We start from the raw sequence: 18,715 nt of genomic DNA on the forward strand, positions 1-18,715 counted from the left end.
TCTTCTAAAGGAGACTGTTTTATCTTTGCTGCTGGTAGTCACCTACCACCTGCCTCTAATAAGACATGCCGACTCTCTGATTTAACCATTTTTAAATGGTAACTTCTCAAATTGATTTGTTCCCAATGTATATTAATTTACATTAGCACACTAATGAACTATAAGTCAGTTACTCTCTCCTAAGAAATGCCCGTTTACCTCCTAACTTAAATTTTACTGAGAAGCATTATTTGAGCCAAAAAAAATCAGAAGAATTTCTCATTGTTACATCAGAAAAGAAACTGTCTTAATATCAAGCTTGTCTTGGTGATTGTTTTTCCAAACTCTTAGTTGGGGAAAATGGGCTCTGTGAGTCCATATAAAGTCACCAAAAGGAAGTTGTGCCTTGACTTCAAAGTTTTAGGAGACGTTTCGCTGAAAATCTAATGAGGTTTGTGCTGCCACCGTAGAAATTGCTAAAAGCATTTGGAGCATATTTAGTGTGGGGTGGGTGACTTGGATATAGACAGAATGATTTTTACGATGATCTTAAATGATTTCTTTACATTATTCTTCTTTCTACAATTAAGTGGTACAGCCTCCAACCATTACTCAACAGTCTCCAAAAGATTACATTATTGACCCTCGAGAGAATATTGTGATCCAGTGTGAGGCCAAAGGGAAGCCTCCTCCAAGGTGGGTGTGATTTCTGCTCTGTTCCACAACTGGAAATAAGCATCGCTATTAATATTGAAGTTAATTTCAGGTCCTGCCTATCTCTGAAGTATCATGTGTAGGCTCATGGTTTTGTCTTTCTGATGAATAAAAGTCAGAGTGTTCTTCTTGGAAACCCACGTAAATTGCATTTCTGTACTCACACCCTTCACAAAATGCTCAAAAAATGGTAGCAAGATGTGGAGGAAAGCCTTCTTCTAATGGCTCTCCTGCCCTTGTAACATGGACGCACCCATTTTTCTCTGGGCCTCATTTCTTCATCTGTAAAATAAGGAAGTTGAATTTAGTGACTTCAAAGATCTGTGCTTGCTCTGGAGAGGTCTATAAAATAGCCCTAAGTGGGTTTTCAGACTTGGCAGGGCTCAGCACTCCGGATTCTCCATATGGATCTTGGCATGAGCATTGCACAGCATTTTAGAGGTGGGAGAGACGTGAGAGGTTATCTGGTCCAACTGATAGATTTTATAGATGGGAAACTGATGCCTGGTAGTGCTTGGCAACGTAGCCAAGGTCCCTCAGCTGATTAGCAAATACTGTCACTTCCGCAGTAACATATGGGAGTTTAGGAGAGTTGGGTTACTATTATTAAAATGTAATGTGAATTTTTAAGTAAGAAGGAAGTGAAAGTTTCTAGATTTTTCATTTCCTTAAAATTTTTTTCGATGCTTATGTTTTTTTGAGAGACAGAGCATGAGTGGGGGTGGGACAAAGAGAGAGGGAGACAGAATCCAAAGCAGGCTCCAGGCTCTGAGCTGTCAGCACAGAGCCCAACGTGGGGCTTGAACTCACGAACCGTGAGATCATGACCTGAACCGAAGTCAGACGCTTAACCGACTGAGCCACCCGGGTGCCCTCTAGATCTTTCAATTCTGAGTCTATTGCCAGGCTTACCCAATTGTCACAGATTGGCACCTGAGAAAAAGATTACCTGGTAAATACTTAAGTATGTCAAAAACATCCATCAGAGGTTTGCTTCAAAGCAGTCCGTTCTGCCATATTATTGGAAACCTCTGGCACTGAGCCCGAATGTGATGTCATTTCATGGAGTTCCCCTTCCGTTTCACACTGACGTAATACTTCCTGCGACTCCCTGTAAGGCAGGATTTCTCCCCCTCAGCACTACTATTTGGGGCCAGATAGTTTTCTGTTGTGGGGACAGGGCTGTTGGATCTTTAGCAGCATTCCTGGCCCCTGCCTCCTCCGTGCCCCCCCATCCCCTGCCACCTCCTGCCCCCCAGATGTTGGGTCAACCCCTGACGCAAGGATAAGCGATGGGAAGAGAAATCTAAGTGGTCCAGGAAAACATAGTGAAGTTTCGAGATTCATGCCTTGGTATGAGCATGGCCACTTTGATGTATGACTAGTTATAAAGTATTTAATTACATGGGCGCGGTGACTTCTATAAGGCAGTCTTTTGTATAAAAAAAAAAACCTGAAAAAGAAGAATTTCAGTTGGCAATTTGGAATACTTCCTAAGAAATTTACAAAACCACCTCTAGGGGGCGCCTGGGTGGCGCAGTCGGTTAAGCGTCCGACTTCAGCCAGGTCACGATCTCGCGGTCCCTGAGTTCGAGCCCCGCGTCAGGCTCTGGGCTGATGGCTCAGAGCCTGGAGCCTGTTTCCGATTCTGTGTCTCCCTCTCTCTCTGCCCCTCCCCCGTTCATGCTCTGTCTCTCTCTGTCCCAAAAATAAATAAAAAAACGTTGAAAAAAAAAAAAACCACCTCTAGAACTGAAAATTCTCAAAATGTATTTTCTATCGAGTTACCACTTTTGATAACCAACCTTGAAAACACAACTGAACTCCTCCTACTTCGCCCCCTGCCCCCAACTTACACTTTGCATTTCGGTAACTTGAAACTGCTCTGATCACTTTCAAACGCACACATGTATTAGTACTTGGGAAAGCCTTTCTTGTCACGTTGCAGCCCAGGGCAAAATTTTATAGACAGGTTATCAACTCTGTGAACAATGGAGTTTACAATAAAAATGCTAATAAAACTCTAAGAGAGCGTGCCCTGGAGACCTACTTTCTGTATTTTCTTTGAAAAATGACAGGCAATTTGTGTGATGATTTCCTTGAGACAGATTTCAGCTAGTTCCAGTGAAGACATGTACCTTAAAATGTATGGCCAGCACTTTTTTCTAAGTCACGATTCAGTGAAACATTTTAGGTATGGAGACTGTCACTCTTTTCCTGAACATTACCATCTAATCACTATTTCTGGAAACCTACAGAACTGCTAGGAATTTGTTAAAGAGTAAGTAATCCTGTTTTTTCTTGACTGTTAACAAGCTTAATCCTTTATGTGTTGGGTAGCTTCTCCTGGACCCGAAATGGGACTCATTTTGACATAGATAAGGACCCTCTGGTCACCATGCAGCCCGGCTCAGGAACCCTCACAATCAACATCATGAGCGAAGGGAAAGCAGAGACCTACGAAGGGGTTTATCAATGTACAGCCAGGAACGAACGCGGAGCAGCAATTTCTAATAATATTGTTGTCCGTCCATCCAGTAAGTGGGACTTGTCCATCCAACAGGACCCTATTTAAAAGGTGGCTCTGAGACTCAGCATCTGTCACGTCATCCAGATGCTGGCACAAGAAAGCAGTGCCATTGATTCTAATACTCTCACCTTGTTTTGTGTGAAAATTATCGCTCCTTTCCACTGTACCCTAAGTTCCTCAGCCCAGTGCTTTGCCAACCCAGGATGTCTTTTCGGCAAGTCCAGAATAAAAAAAAACACCAGTAGTAAGAAAAGCGTTTCTTTCCTGATAATTGTAAGTTTTAAAAATATGAACTTTCTTCAAGGTTCTTATGATTGTTTGCTGTCACAATAAATTGATCAAATTATTGATTATCAATTTCCTGAATTGATCAAATTACTAATTTCCCACGTATCTTGTGTATGGACCAACTTCCGACAGCCAGATGGAAGTAAATTCGTTATGAAATGGATAAAGGGTAATTAACATTTTGGTGTCAAAGATTCACTGGAAATAGAGTGGCCTCAAGCCTCGATATTATTATGGCTCTTTTTACAATAGTTACTACCCGTGGTGTCCCAACAACGTGTACTTAAACAGCACATATTTAAAGAACAGTAACCACTTGCAATTCTGCTCATTGTTTTTATTCCCTGTGTTCATTATTGGAAAAAATTACAAATAACAAAAAAAGAAATTGAAAAATCACGCATGAATCCTTCCACTCAATCTAGTAACCACTGCTCTTTCCATGTTTTCTAGGCAGATATGTATGTATGTGTTCCAAATGAGCTCATTCTGAAGTACTATTTTATAACCTATTCTGACTTACCTGCATATAATATATATTCTCATATCAATCTTATTATAAATAAGGATACTTAACATATAATGTATGATACTCACAGGTGTATATATACAATTATTTAACAAATCTTTTGACATTTGGTGTTCTCTAGTCTTTTTTTTTTTTTTTTTTTTCTTTTGAGAGAGTGAAAGAGAGTGGATGCACTGGGGAGGGGCAGAGGGTAAGAGAGAATCTCATGCCCGCTCTGTGCTGAGCGTGGGCTCGATTCCATGACCCTGGGATCATGACCTGAGCCCAAATCAAGAGTCAGATGCTCAATCAACTGAGCCCCCCGGGTACCCCTAGAGTTTTCCATGCTTTTGTGAAGAACACGCTTATAGCGAAATTATTATGTATCTTAATGATTTATTGAATAATACAGATTTTTAAACATGGAATTGCTGAGTCTGCATTTGTACTATTAATGGCAGTGAGTGAAAATCATCACATTTTGACTTTTAACATTGTATTTAAAAATTATTCCCTTGTTATCTTAATGCCTATAAATTCTGAGTTACTGTTTCCCCAAAGTTTATTTTGTCTTTCTTTCCAGTGCTCTTTTTATTTTTCAATGCAGAGATAACTTAGAAGTTATTATTTTATATCCTAGGGTCACCGTTGTGGACCAAAGAAAAACTTGAACCAATAACACTTCGAAATGGCCAGTCTCTGGTCCTTCCCTGCAGACCCCCACTTGGATTACCACCACCTATAATATTCTGGATGGATAATTGTAAGTTTAAAATGTTTTTAAGTTTATTTATTTATTTTGAGAGAGTGCGTGGGAGGGGCAGAAGAAGAGGGAGAGAATCCCAACCAGGCTCTACACTGTCAGTGTGGAGCCTGATGTGGGGCTCAAACTCATGAACCATGAGATCATGACCTGAGCCAAAATCAAGAGTCAGACTCTCAACCAACTGAGCCACTCAGGCAACCCAGATAATTGTAAGTTTTAAAAATATGAACTTTCTTCAAGGTTCTTATGATTATTTGCTGTCACAATAAGTTGTTAGCTCTTGTGATTCATAAAACATTTATAAAATGTTTCAGAGATGCTCAGAATAAATACTCATTGAAAGAAACAACATGTCATGTGCAACATGATTTTCTTGAGCACCTACTGTGAACCGGGCATTGCTCTAAATAAACCAAATTCCCAGATTCCAAAGCAGACTCCAGGCTCTGTGAGCTGTCAGCACAGAGCCTGACCAGGGCTCGAACCCACGAACCGCAAGATCACTACCTGGGCCAAAGTCGGAGGCTTAACCAACTGAGTCACCCAGATGCCCCTTCAAGTTTTTTTTTTTTTTTTACCACCAACAACAACTAATATTTATTGGGTATTTACTAAGTGCCAGTCCCTTTGCTGAGATCTTTATGTGAGTTATCTCACCAGTTTTTTACAACAACCCCATGAAGCATGTCTGCTATATTCTTTTACCTTTTATTTAAAAATTTTTTTTTATTGGCACGTAATCAACATACCATGTCCTGTTAGTTGCAGGTGTACCTTATAGTGATTTCATATTTTTATACATTATAAAATGATCCCCATGATAAGCCTAGTTACCATCCGTCACTGTACAGAGCTATTACAATATTACTGACTTATTCCCTAGGCTGTACATTACCTCCCATGACTTACTTATTGCTGGAAGTTTGTACTTCTTAATGCCCTTCATCTATTTTACCCACCTTACAACCCCTCCTCCTTCTGGAAACCAACAGTTTGTTTCCTGTATCTGTTTTGTTTTTTAGATTCCACATATAAGCAGAATCATACGGTATTTGTCTTTCACTGTCTGATTAATTTCGCTTAGCATAATACTCTCTGGGTCCTTCCATATTGCCGCAAATGGCAAGATCTCATCGTTTTTAATGTTGAGTGGTATTCCACTGTGTGTGTGTGTGTATGTGTGTGTGTGTGTGTGTGTGTGTGTGTAGATATATATATATATATATATATCTCACATATATGTATATATATGCCACACGTATATGTGTGTGTGTGTGTGTGTGTATATATATATATATACCACTTCTTCTCTAATCCATTCATCTGTCGATGGACACTTGGGCTGCTTCCATATGTTGCCTGTTGTAAATAATGCTGCAGTAACATGGGGGAGTATATATCTCTGATTTTCATTTTCTTTGGATAAGTACACAGAAGTGGAATTACTAGATTGTAGAGTAGCTCTGTGTTTAAGTTTTTGAGGAAATGACATACTATTTTCCGTATTGGCTGTGCCAGTTTACATTCCCGCTAGCAATGCATGAAGGGTCCCTTTTCTCCACCTCCTCTCCAACACTCGTTTTTGTTTTTTTGATAATAGCCATTCTGACAGGTGTGAGGTAATTAAACCTGTGGTTTTCATTTACATTTCTCTGATGAGCATCTTCTCATCTTTTCACTTTTATTTTATTTTATTTTATTTTATTTTATTTTATTTTATTTTATTAAGGTTTATTTATTTGTTTTTGAGAGAGAGAGAGAGAGAGAGAGAGAGAGAGAGAGAACAAGCCAGGAAGGAGCAGAGAGAGGGAGAGAGAGAATCCCCAGCAGGCTCTGTGCTCTCAGCGCAGGACAGGGTGTGGGGCTCGATCTCACAAACTGTGAGATCATGACCTGAGCAGAAACCAAGAGTCGGACGCTTGACAACTGAGCCACCCAGGTGCCCCTCATCTTTCTACTTTTAGATGAGGAAACCGGGGCACAGAGAATGGAGTCATCCATTAGGCACTTGAATATATGTCTGCTCCACCCCTAACCTTGAGGGAGTTTTTTTTTTTTTGCTGCCTCTCCTGCCCTCCCAAACCTCCTGTGCTAATAGTTTCTTAAAGGGACACGTGGTTCTGCTTGGTGATAGGGAAGCCAAGGTTTAGGATGTGAGGGGCCTGTAAGAGAGCCAGGTGTAGAGACCAGGAGCCCCCCAGGGAAACCTGGAGGAGAAACCAGCCAAGCAGATAGATGAGAAGGAGAAGTCACCGAGGTAAGAAGATAGAGCTGGGTCCTCGGGATAAAGGGAAGCCAAGTGTCGAGAAGTCAGAACAATCAACCGTTTCAAAAGATCAGATAACTTCTGATCCGACTGAAAAACAACTGTTGAATTTGGCAACATGGAGATCACCGTTGACCTCGACAAGAGTCCTGTACGTGGAATGGTGGGAAAGAATGCAAAATATCTGTAGGGAATATAGTCTATTTTCAGCAACATGATTTCCTCTGAATTCACAGACGTTACGCATTACTGAAGAGAAAATTTAGCTCTGATATTTAATTGCCATATTCAACTCTTCTATGAAATTACTCCAAGAAAACCTCACAATGCAAAGAAAAATAAACATACAAGTGCATAAATGAGCAAACATATTTTCCTGTTATTGCATAACAGCTTTTTTTTAATGTTTATTTTTGAGAGAGAGAGAGAGAGACAGAGCATGAGCAGGGGAGGAGGGGGGAGAGGGAGGACACAGAATCTGAAGCAGGCTCCAGGCTCTGAGCTGTCAGCACACAGCCTGACATAGGGTTCGAACTCACAAACTGCGACATCATGATCTGAGCCAAAGTCAGACGCTTAACCGACTGAGCCACCCAGGCATCCCCATAACAGCTTTTTAACAGGTTTAGAAAGAAGCGGCAACAAATCAAATATAAATGAGCAGTGTATGACTTCAAAAATAACAGTATCCAAAGGTCAACTGTCCAAACGAGGCCTAGTACTTGGTTCTTCTTCAGAAATGATGACCTTTTCACTTAATAAGCAGACAAATACATGCAAAGTTTCACAATCACGAGAATATGTCTTTTTTCCCCATATTGCACTGCTGGCTGTGTAATGTACATACATTTTAAGCTGTTGGCAAAGCCTTCACCTTTCAAATGAAATTGCATCTGGAATACGAGAGAAAAAATCAGATTTGTGTAGCATTCTTCTTGCAAGATGACGTTGTCAAGTTATTCCTATCTGCATGCATTTTTTTTTCCTAAGTATAAGGCAAAGGCACTCTATGGGCAAGTGCTAGCACCCTCTCAAAGGCCTGCTCCCGTTAATTTGATCTGCCAACACCTATCCGTAATAAAATACAGCAGGAGGATTAGAAAAGAATAAATGCGTGCTTGTCTTTAACTCTTTGTATTCATTCAATAAATGTACCGTATTTTCCTGAGTTATTTTTAAAACAATCACTTCCGTGGGGACTCGTGGCCTATAATCATGGGTTTCCAACCACCTGCCAGACCCCCATCTTGACCAAGAACTTGACTAACGTGGCTAACCAGTGTTCTTTCAAACTCTGGCTCCTCATTTCCCTGCCCAAAGGAGCTTCGGGCCTTCAATCAGAATTCTGCATTTTGTGTAATGTTAGGTGGGACACCTTATGCAGGGGGAGCCACTGCTTGGCTCAGACTGGAGAATTCTCCAGAAGATAGAACACCTGGCCCAGGGCTGCGAGGATGGACAGGTTGACTAGTGCTCTCATTTCAGAGGCACAGAACTCTCAGGGCTCTGAGGACTGGGGCAGAAGCTTCAAGCCCAGTGTAAATTCATGCATAGATCAGAGGCCCCACTTCTCCAAACCTTTCACCTACTTAGGAAATCTTCCTTGGGGCACCCGAGTGGCTCAGTCAGTTAATTGTCCGACTCTTGATTTCAGCTCAGGTCATGATCTCACAGCTTGTGCGTTCGAGCCCCACACAGGGCTTTGCACTGACAGTTGGGGGCCTGTTTGGGATTCTTTGTCTCTCTCCCTCTCTCGATCTATTCTTCCCCCACTTGTGCTCTCTCTCTCTCTCCCTCTCTCAAAAAATAAACTTAAAAAAAAAAAAAGACAAGAAAAGAAAATCTTCCTTCAGTGTCTGAGGCTGGACAGTTCCTTAACTGGCCCTGAGGGGAAATAAACTGTTAAGCATGAACCTGGAAAGTCAGAGGGCTGACTTTAATTTTATTTAATCACAGAGCCCCTAGTAAGGGCCCAGTGCGGTCTCAGTACCAGGACAGCTAACTCAGCAGACCGTCTCTGCCCTCCTGCAACCTAAATCCTAGGGCACAAAGACACGCCATAAACTGCACGCAGGGCAAGTAAAATATGTCGCAGGGTAGAAGGTGATTTCACTCCACAAAGAAAAAGTAGCTCAGGTGGGGGTGGGGCGGCCTCTGAGGGGCTCATCTGCAGTTTTTTTTTTTTTTTTTTTTTTTTTTTTTTTTTTCTTGTTACTTTTTTATTGTGTTTAAATATCTGTAACAAAATTCACTATTTTAAACACTTAGGTGTACAATTCTATTCTGTTCACATCAAATACATTGTTTTTTTTTTCTGTTTTTGTTTTGTGCAACCATTACCGCTGTTTCCAATTACTGCTGTTAATTGCCCATGTGCTACCTGATTCTCCAGTGAGGCCACGGGCTCTGACAAGGAGAGAGCCTGGGACGCAGGGTGCCTCTCGTGGGACCTAGCTCACGGTTAGGTGCTCTCACAGTATTCGGTGTCTGACCCGGCAGGTAGAGGCAGCCCAAGTTAACATTCTAACAAGGCTTTTTTTTCTTTAATGAGAGAGACAGGGTGCGAGTGGGGCGGGGGCAGAGAGAGAGGGAGACACAGAATCCAAGGCAGGTTACAGGCTCCTGGCTATCAGCACGGAGCCCCGATGTAGGGCTCCAACCCACGAACACGAGATCATGACCTGAACCGAATTCAGGCACTTAACCCGCTGAGCCACCCACCTTACAAGCTTTTTTAACGCGTTTTCTAAGATATGTGTGTATATGTGTTTAACATTTAGGGACTGATACAAATATTAGGAAGAGTCCCGCAAACTCTTTTGTAAAGCAGTTTTTGGGTTTACACTTGCTTAATGCACATGACTGTGCAATTCTAATCTCCCTGCTGCCCCTGCTGCAGAGAAATTAGGGACTGGCAGGCACAGCTGGAGTTTTCATGTGTCATGCTGTTGTTGTTTTTACCATTACTTGCTTTTACTTGAAGAGCTTCATAGGGGAAAACGTTCCACTGAGGTTCACCAAACTATTAGTAGATACCTCTGTCTTGGTCGTTGGGAAAGTGGCCACTCTGTGATGGAATGATCTGGATTTCTCTCTGCCTTTCCCCAGCCTTTCAAAGACTTCCACAAAGCGAGAGGGTTTCTCAGGGTCTGAATGGAGACCTTTATTTCTCCAACGTTCTCCCGGAGGATACCCGTGAAGACTATATCTGTTATGCCAGATTTAATCATACTCAAACCATACAGCAGAAGCAGCCTATTTCGGTCAAGGTGATTTCAGGTAAGAGCTCAGCCTCCTGCATCTCTCTTGCAATGATGTTTACAAGTATGCATAAAATACACTAACTATTAAATACTACTGACGTTGAAGTAAACAGCGTCATTGATAAGGAAACTACCCGTGAAGAGTTAGTTACAGAAGTGTTGATATATAAAGAGCACGCATAACCGAAATACTGTATTTTACATTCGTTGTTGTTTCCACGGTAACTTTCTGAATCTACTTGGTATCTTGAGCGTTTGTGTGTGCATTATGCCCCACGATGCCTTTATTTTTAAAAATTTTTTAAAGTTTTTATTTATTTTGAGAGAGAGAGAGAGAGAGAGAGAGAGAGAGAGAGAATACCAGAGGGGGAGGGGCGGAGGAAGGGAGAGAGGGAATCCCAAGCAGGCTACGTGCTGTCAGCGCAGAGCCCGACACGGGGCTTGAACTCACAAACCCATGAGAGCATGACCCGAGCCGAGATCAAGTGTCGGATGTTTAACCGACTGAGCCACCCAGGCGCCCCATCCACACTGCCTTTGATTGGCAGTCCTGAGGCTTCAGTTGTGTGTTCCTAGGTTACTGGTTGGGGGGATGGCTGAGTGAATTAATCAGTTAGTCATGTACAATGTAAAAGTCTGTATTTGCTTGGTAGGGACGGCACTTGGTCAGCGAGGCTGTCTGTGTTTGCTTTTGTTGCCCGATACTTTTATGTAGTGCCTTCTCCCCTACTTCTTGCATTCTTCATAATATTCTGTTTATTTCAGTGGATGAATTGAATGACACTATAGCTGCTAATTTGAGTGACACTGAGTTTTATAGTGGTGAGTTACGGTGACTGTAACTGATATTTCTCTCCTTCATTGTAGAATTTAGTCCACTAACTTCACCTCCATAGCTGTTTAACCTTATATCTTCATGAAATTCCTAGTTATGTGTTTAATACCGCTGGAACAAATGTATGTTTTCTGGGAAATTTAGTTATAAGCTTATGTCATGTCACTAAAACATTTTCCACAGTGTATGTATAATAATGAAAGTTATTATCTCTGTTTTTATGTAAAGCACCATTTCACATGATTTGGGGAAAAAAACCATTCATGTATGTTCAGAATTATATTTTTCATTTTGTGTCTTGTTCACAAACTTTTCTCATTAGTCAAATAAAGGTGCATTAACCTGCTAGAATACTAACTCATCAAAGTCTTAAAGTAATCGTTAGCAACTAACATTAAGTAGATTTTGATAGTAAGTCATCACACTTTCCATGTGTTTTCACGTGACATTATCAACGTCATCTGATCAGCAATAGTATTTCTCTTAGTTTGGTTTAAGACCAAGTCACTGTCTCCAGTGGAAATCATCTTTTTAAGAATAGAGCATTTACGATTAAGGTTCTTTTAAAAAGAAAAGAATTTCATTTCCTTAAGGGAAATGTGACTCTCAAATATAGTTTATCCATGAAAATGGTGGTTTCTGGATACGGGTCCTTTTAATTATCTCTAAGCCAGAATTTCTGTTGTATTAACTTTTTACTCTTGAGATATAAAGTAAAAAATACTAAGGTACTATCAATGACCAGAGTAGGCATATCACAACTCCTGCCTTACTATTTCATTTTATTTTATTTTATTTTATTTTATTTTATTTTATTTCATTTCATTTTATTTTAATATACTTATGATAAAGATGGGCCTCAGAACCATCCCCAAAGTGATTTCAGAGACATAAGGTTTCCTCCACAATTTCTAAGTCCTAGGAAAATTCTAAGTTCTCTCAAATAATACCTTCCTTGGTATTCAGGTTTTTTTTCTTCTGAGAAATGAAAATAATTCACATATAACCTTTTTTAAGTCTATTTATTTATTATTTGGAGGGAGAAAGTGCAAACCAGGAAGGGGTAGAGAAAGGGAAGGAGAGAGAGAATCCCAAGCAGGCTCCACCCTGTCAGTACAGAGCCCACCGTGGGTCTTGAACTCACAAACCACAAGATCATGACCTGAGCCTAAATCAAGAGTCAAATGCCTAATCAGCTGAGCCACCCAGGCACCCCTTGTATATATTACCTTTCACTCAGATTTTGGGAGCATCAAATAGATAATGCCCTTAAATAGTGTTGAAAACTGTAAATGGTTATAGAACCTTAAGATGATATAATTCCTACCTTAAGGGTTTCTGAGAGGCCATCAGAAGATAAGGCCACATTTAGGCAAAGTTTCTGTAAAAAGGAAGATGGCCTGACTTGAGCCCTCTTTATTTTTTCATTGATGAAACCAATTGCAATTTATTTGACATTCATTATTCTTAATTTATGGCGCACAATTTGCCAGGCCTCTTTCAGTAGGTTTCTTGTTTTGTTTTGTTTTCCATAAACCTTTGCAGTTTGTGGGTCTTGACATTTAGACCTCCACCATAGATCTTATCTCCAGGATTAATCGATGGAATTGACTATGATGTTGTCCCTACTGTAAACCAAAATCATAGTCACAGTTTTCAGAAAAAATCTAACACCTTCCAGAATATAGTTAATTTTCCCTTTGACCTGAGCACTAATTTTAAGGCGTGGAGAATTTGATAACGTGACTTTCCCCTGTATGTCTACATTTTGAAAATTTGCCAACCCACCAAAAATTCATGAAAACCTAACCTAAATTAACAGAACACACAAGAGTTAAAATAGTCCTTACTATCCATGCTTACGTAACCACATTACTTGTGTTCCTCACTGAGTGAGCGATGGCTGTTCATAAGGCAGAGTGTGGATGTGTAGTTTAACAAATTCCACAGTGTTAAGTGGTTTTGAAAAGGGATTAGAGTCTTAGGCAGTGAACTGTGGTTCTAGAAATACATATTCATAACTTTTAATCCATATGATTTTATTGTTTGCAGCTAAACCAAATAGAGAGAGGCCACCAACCTTTTTAACTCCAGAAGGCAACACCAGTAACAAGGAGGAATTAAGGGGAAATGTCCTTTCGCTAGAATGCATCGCAGAGGGGCTGTGAGTTGACGCTTTCTGTCGTGATGTACATTTCTTGCAAAAACGTAGTAGGTTGGTAGAGAGGCATTAATATCACAGCAAGAGGCATTGTCTTATACGAATCCCATCAAGCATCAAAAAAAAAAATGATAGTTATTTTCAAAGTAGGCCATATGAACCTCATATTAGTGAAATAGTCTGTTAATATAATAGTGTTCCCCTTGAAATAAGTATGCGTGATCACCTTACAATTATAATTAGGATATATCGCTTTGCTACTGTTGTGTAACAAACAGCCTCAAACCTTAAAAAGAATAGCTATTTATCATTAGTCCTTTGTCCACAGGTCTTGGGGCCATTGTGTAATGGGCGAGATGAGGACATTTTAGGTTGAGCTTGTTCATGCACCTGCTAGGCAGCTCAGCTGTGGGTTCTCAGTTCTGAGGGTCTTCTGGCTGCTAGCAGGACAGCTCTTGGCCATGCATTTCTCCTGTCCCTCTAGCGGTCTAGCCCTGGCACGTTGTCCTAACAACAGAAGCACACATGGCTTCTTAGGGCCCAGCCTCAGAACTGGCACACTGTCCCTTTCGCTCCTTCAAGTCACAGGCCTAGCTTCCTTATGAATGTCTCTCCTCCTCCTCCTCTTCTCCTCTGAATGTCTCCTCCTCCTCAGAGCTGACGCCACCCTCAGAACCCATGTGCCCTTGACAGGAATTGCAGGGAGGTCTTCGCTCAGAGATGAGAACAACAGTTCTGGTAGATACACACAAGAGGCAAGTTTCTACCTGGTTCCCTCATAGGCCTGGCACAGAGCAGGTCCTGTTGATATGGGCACATGTGCTGGGAACATTGAACGGAATCTCAGAAACATCCTTGTGATGACATGTTCCGATCTGTGCTGTCCTTGATGCTGGTCACCCAGCATTCTCAAGTTCCTTCCCAGAATGGGTCTCCAGGAAATGGCTTCGCTGCTCACTGTGGGAGACACAGGGAGGCCTCTGCTGGTCGTGTCAGGAAATCACAACACACACTTCTCAGTTCCTCCCGTACCTGAAAGCTACCAACCCCTTTTAAAGATCTAAAATATGTATCTTGCCCACCAGAATAAAAAACAAACAAACAGACTTTGGAATTTTCATCATCATGGTGTTAATAAGTGGTTTACTCTACAAAATCTTAACTTTTGGGAGTAGGTGTACCCATTCTCACAATCTTGGGATTCTCCTTCCCACAAATGGTCTTTTACGTAAAAACTAAAATATGATTGATATTTGGAAATTGCATCGAACTTCCAAAAGAATTTTTTTTTTAAACCTTGGGATGTTGTAAAACTAAGAGTGGGGCTCTCTTCATTTCTAAGCCAATAGCTGTAGGACTCAGAATCAAAATACTTCTCTTTCTTAACAACTGCCCACTGGGTAGTAAGGAAGCCTCCAGAACAATTCATGACTTCGTTTGATGTCATGCTTCTATCTCTGTCACCCTCTTGCCTTCAGATCGTATGAGATACAGATTATCTGACTACAAAGAAACACCAGAATATGCTATCAGATAGCACATCTTCATATATATATATACATGTACATATATATATGTATGTATATGTATATATATATGAATATTTAGCTTTTCAAATGATTTTACATTTTATACCTCTTTTTATATTCACAGCATGTTTTATTTTAGAAGCGATTTCATCAAATTTACATGTTCAATTATTTATATTCAACTATGCAAACCAAAAACAATTCTCTAATCAATTAATCCCACTTGAATTTCTAATGACAAATATTATGATCTCCCTGAGGGCCTAGACCTTTTTTTTTTTTTTTTTTTTTTGTCTTTATCTTCCCAGCACACAACTTAGTGCTTGGTCTGTAGTTCAGTGCTTAGTAAATGTTCGTGTCCAGCAGATTTTTATTTTACCCTCATGGAAATCTTGTAAAATCACTAGGTCAAAATTCTTCCATCTGATGGGGATATAGGTATAAAAGTTCATGGGCACAAATAGGTATGTCAGCTCTTTCTCTGCATTTTTTTAATGTTTATTTATTTTTGAGAGAGAGAGAGAGAAAGAGAGAGTGAGCATGAGGGGGGGAGGGGCAGAGAGAGAGGGAGACACAGAATCTAAAGCAGGCTCCAGGCTCTGAGCTGTCAACACAGAGTCCGACGCGGGGCTCGAACCCACAAACCATGAGATCATGACCTGAGCCACCCAGACGTCCTCTTTCTCTGCGTGTTTAACTCTAGCTGATAAAAAAAAGAAAACCTCGGTATCATTAATTTCATAGTAACACTTTTGATTGATCCTTCATATAAAATTTTCCACGAGTGCCTCATGGATCAGAGCTTTGCAGAAAATAATTAGGTCCCTTCAGTGAAGTCACTTATACCAGCCCATTCATGGAATCAGGGAAGTCAAAATTTGTGGTGCACCATGAATTAGCATGGGGCTGCTTGTGTGAAAAGGTAGCTTATGGACTCCAATACAAGGTTTTGAGCATTATTTTTTCAACGTTTGTTTATTTATTTATTTATTGAGAGCAAGAGCAGGCAAGCCAAGGAGGGGCAGAGAGAGGGAGACAGAATCCCAAGCAGGCTCTGTGCTGTCAGCCCAGAGCCCAACGTGGGACTTGAACTGACAGAACTGTGAGATGCTGACGTGGGCCAAGATCAAGAATCAGGAATTGGATGCCTAACAGACTGAGCCACCTGGGTGCCACCCCCCCCCCCCACCACCTCCACCCGGGGTGGGGAGGGGGGGGAGTTATTTATAACAGTGTGATGCTAGTTACAGTGTCTTTATATTTCTCATGATCTTTATACAAACAGTTTGTTACAAACTTGCATGAAAATTCACCCTCAAAAGCAATTAGGTGAACTTCTCTGTTGTAACATTTATTTATTTTCTCAGGCCTACCCCGGTCATTTACTGGATAAAAGAGGACGGCACGCTACCCACCAACCGGACATTTTATAGGAACTTTAAGAAAACTCTGCAGATTATTCAGGTTTCAGAAGCAGACTCCGGAAATTACCAGTGTATAGCCAAAAATGCATTAGGAGCAATCCATCATACCATTTCTGTCACGGTCAAAGGTATATAATTGTTTCAGATGTGTTGCTCTTGCCTTCATGAGAACTCATAAATCTTCAGTTAAATATGCTTCTGATTATATTCTTCAGTAGTAATAAGTGTAAATTTATATCAACATTCCCAATACCTTGACGCTCTTCACATTACTATTTATAATGCATCTCAAGCCAGTTAAAAATTCTCTCCCTCAAATCTTCCTCACAGAAGAATTCTGCTTCATAACTGTAGAAAGAATGAGGGAAATCGAAAATCGCCATTAAAATCCCACGGTTATAACTGCTGCAGGCAAGAGCCAGTAATGAAAGCTGAGATTAGTGGATAAAACTTGAAGGAAAAATAGGGTACCTGCATAGCCTCAAAGTGTTTCTTCTCACACACACACACCCCAAAACTTAATTATGGAGGGGGGTTTAACACATGTCCACAAATTCTTTAGCATTCCTTTGGGTAGGAGATGGAACTGAATTTCCCTGCCCTTGAGTGGGGGCTGAACTTAGTGACTCACTTTTAATAAATAGATTATGGAAAGCAGGTGGATAGTCACTTTCAGAGGAGACATGTGACAGACATGGCCTCAACCAAGTAAGCCAGGTTAACATAAGCCGTGATAAGTCATGTTGGTGTCATGTATTCCCTGAAAGATGGATGCAGTAAGAAGGGTCCATCACCCCAAACCTCAGTGTAGAGAAAACGTCAGACAAACCCAAGTTGAAAGGCATTCTACGAAACAACTGATCAGCAGTACTCTTTAAAAGTATTAAGGTCATGAAAGACCAGGAAAGACCAAGAAACTGGCAGATGGGAAGAGACTGGTAAGGAGACAGGATAAGTAAACACAATGTGGCGTCCAGGACAGGGTCCTGAGACAGAAACGAGGCATTGGTAGACGAACTGGAGAAATCCTAATAGAGGGTGTAGTTTAGCTAATAGTATTGTACCGATGTTAATTTCTCGTGTTGATAACTGGACCATGGTTATGTAAGACCTCGCTAGAGAAAGCTGGGTGAAGGGCTCACGGGGCACTCTATACTGGCTTTGTGACTTCTCGAAAGTGGGAAGTCTTTTGACTTGCTTCCTGGTTTTATAATTAGGTGTATTCTGCAGGACTCAGAACTTAAATTCATGCTTCTCAACACGTCCCTGTACTGTAAATTCCTCTGCCTCTTTTGTGAAATCTGTTACCTCTTTCATGCCTGATGACTTTAATGTAAAACAAGATGACATTTATAGCACAAGGGTCTAGAAACAATACACAGTCGTCTGTGAATCCCTTTAAACATTCTTTTGAAAATCTCAAGTGTTCTTTGGGACATCGCTTACAAATCTATCCACTCTTAAGCAAATGAAGCTAATAGATGTTTTGCAAAATACTTATTCTTTATTATTAAAATAGTTCGACATACTAAATTTGCTAGAATACTTGCATGATTGAAAGTTTTGTGGGTTTTTTTTTCTTTCCTTAATAAAGCGGCTCCATACTGGATCCTGGCACCTCAAAATCTTGTACTGTCCCCGGGAGAGGATGGGTCGCTGATCTGCAGAGCTAACGGCAACCCCAAGCCCAGGATCAGCTGGTTATCAAATGGCGTCCCAATAGAAAGTAAGTTTCCTCGCCTGGCTCTGGTTGTAGTCTCAGCGGGGAACACAGTGGGAGGATGAAATACCGGTGGTTAAGGAAGGAAGCCGTGTGCAGTTAAAAAAGAGGCACCAAATAACCTTTAGATGCTTATTTTATGACCTTCGGGTACTCCTTAGGACTGAATAGTCTGTGCTCTTAACATGATGCTGTGTGCTGATGGGGACTTGGCAATGTTCCCCGTGTTCTACGTGTGCCCTACGAAGAATGACAGGGTCAGAAATAAACAGGACTGAAAAGCTCAGATTATCTTTTTCGTTCAAAATGTCAAGTGGCTCAAGGAAATGTTGTAGGAGTCCAGGGAGATGCGGGGAAGGCTAGGGATAGAGCCGGGGGATGTGGCGAGAAGAAGAAACACAGCTGTTGTCATTTAAAGAGTTCTCATTCCTAAGCATAGCCAGGATGTTCCTAAATTCTGTGGTCTTCAGAGGCTGTCCTGTTTAGAGCCCTTCAAAGAACAGGTCCCCCGACCGTGGTTGTATGCTGGACACTCCATCTTCGCTAAGTTTTCCCTCCCCAAGTATGCCGAGGTCACCTCGAGCAATACTGGCTGCTGTGTGCCACCTCGTGAGCCACCTTTCCTGGACTGCTCCCGGCTTGCTCGCTCTCAAGCCAGCTTCCCCAGCCTGCCGCCGTGCCGCCCAGAACAGTCCCCCAGAGTGTGGCCACAGTCCTGTCCTCTGATCTTCT

At 41.2% G+C, this 18,715-nt stretch overlaps 1 protein-coding gene across 8 annotated transcripts in view; it reads left to right on the forward strand.

Moving 5' to 3' along the window:
* The window catches only part of NRCAM (neuronal cell adhesion molecule), a 286,665-nt gene that overhangs the window by 213,349 nt on the left and 54,601 nt on the right, over positions 1-18,715 (forward strand). For 5 of the 8 annotated variants that reach the window (XM_047849512.1, XM_047849514.1, XM_047849515.1 and 2 more), the window contains 8 exons: positions 570-675; positions 3,034-3,230; positions 4,660-4,782; positions 10,160-10,330; positions 11,080-11,136; positions 13,202-13,313; positions 16,207-16,391; positions 17,858-17,989. In XM_047849512.1, coding sequence (XP_047705468.1) covers positions 570-675; positions 3,034-3,230; positions 4,660-4,782; positions 10,160-10,330; positions 11,080-11,136; positions 13,202-13,313; positions 16,207-16,391; positions 17,858-17,989 — 1,083 coding nt within the window. The remainder of the gene's footprint in view (positions 1-569; positions 676-3,033; positions 3,231-4,659; positions 4,783-10,159; positions 10,331-11,079; positions 11,137-13,201; positions 13,314-16,206; positions 16,392-17,857; positions 17,990-18,715) is intronic. The other 3 variants (XM_047849517.1, XM_047849520.1, XM_047849518.1) reach the window with 1 other exon arrangement.

Source organism: Prionailurus viverrinus, chromosome A2, assembly GCF_022837055.1.
Source record: "Prionailurus viverrinus isolate Anna chromosome A2, UM_Priviv_1.0, whole genome shotgun sequence".
In the NCBI taxonomy this organism is placed as follows: domain Eukaryota; kingdom Metazoa; phylum Chordata; class Mammalia; order Carnivora; family Felidae; genus Prionailurus; species Prionailurus viverrinus.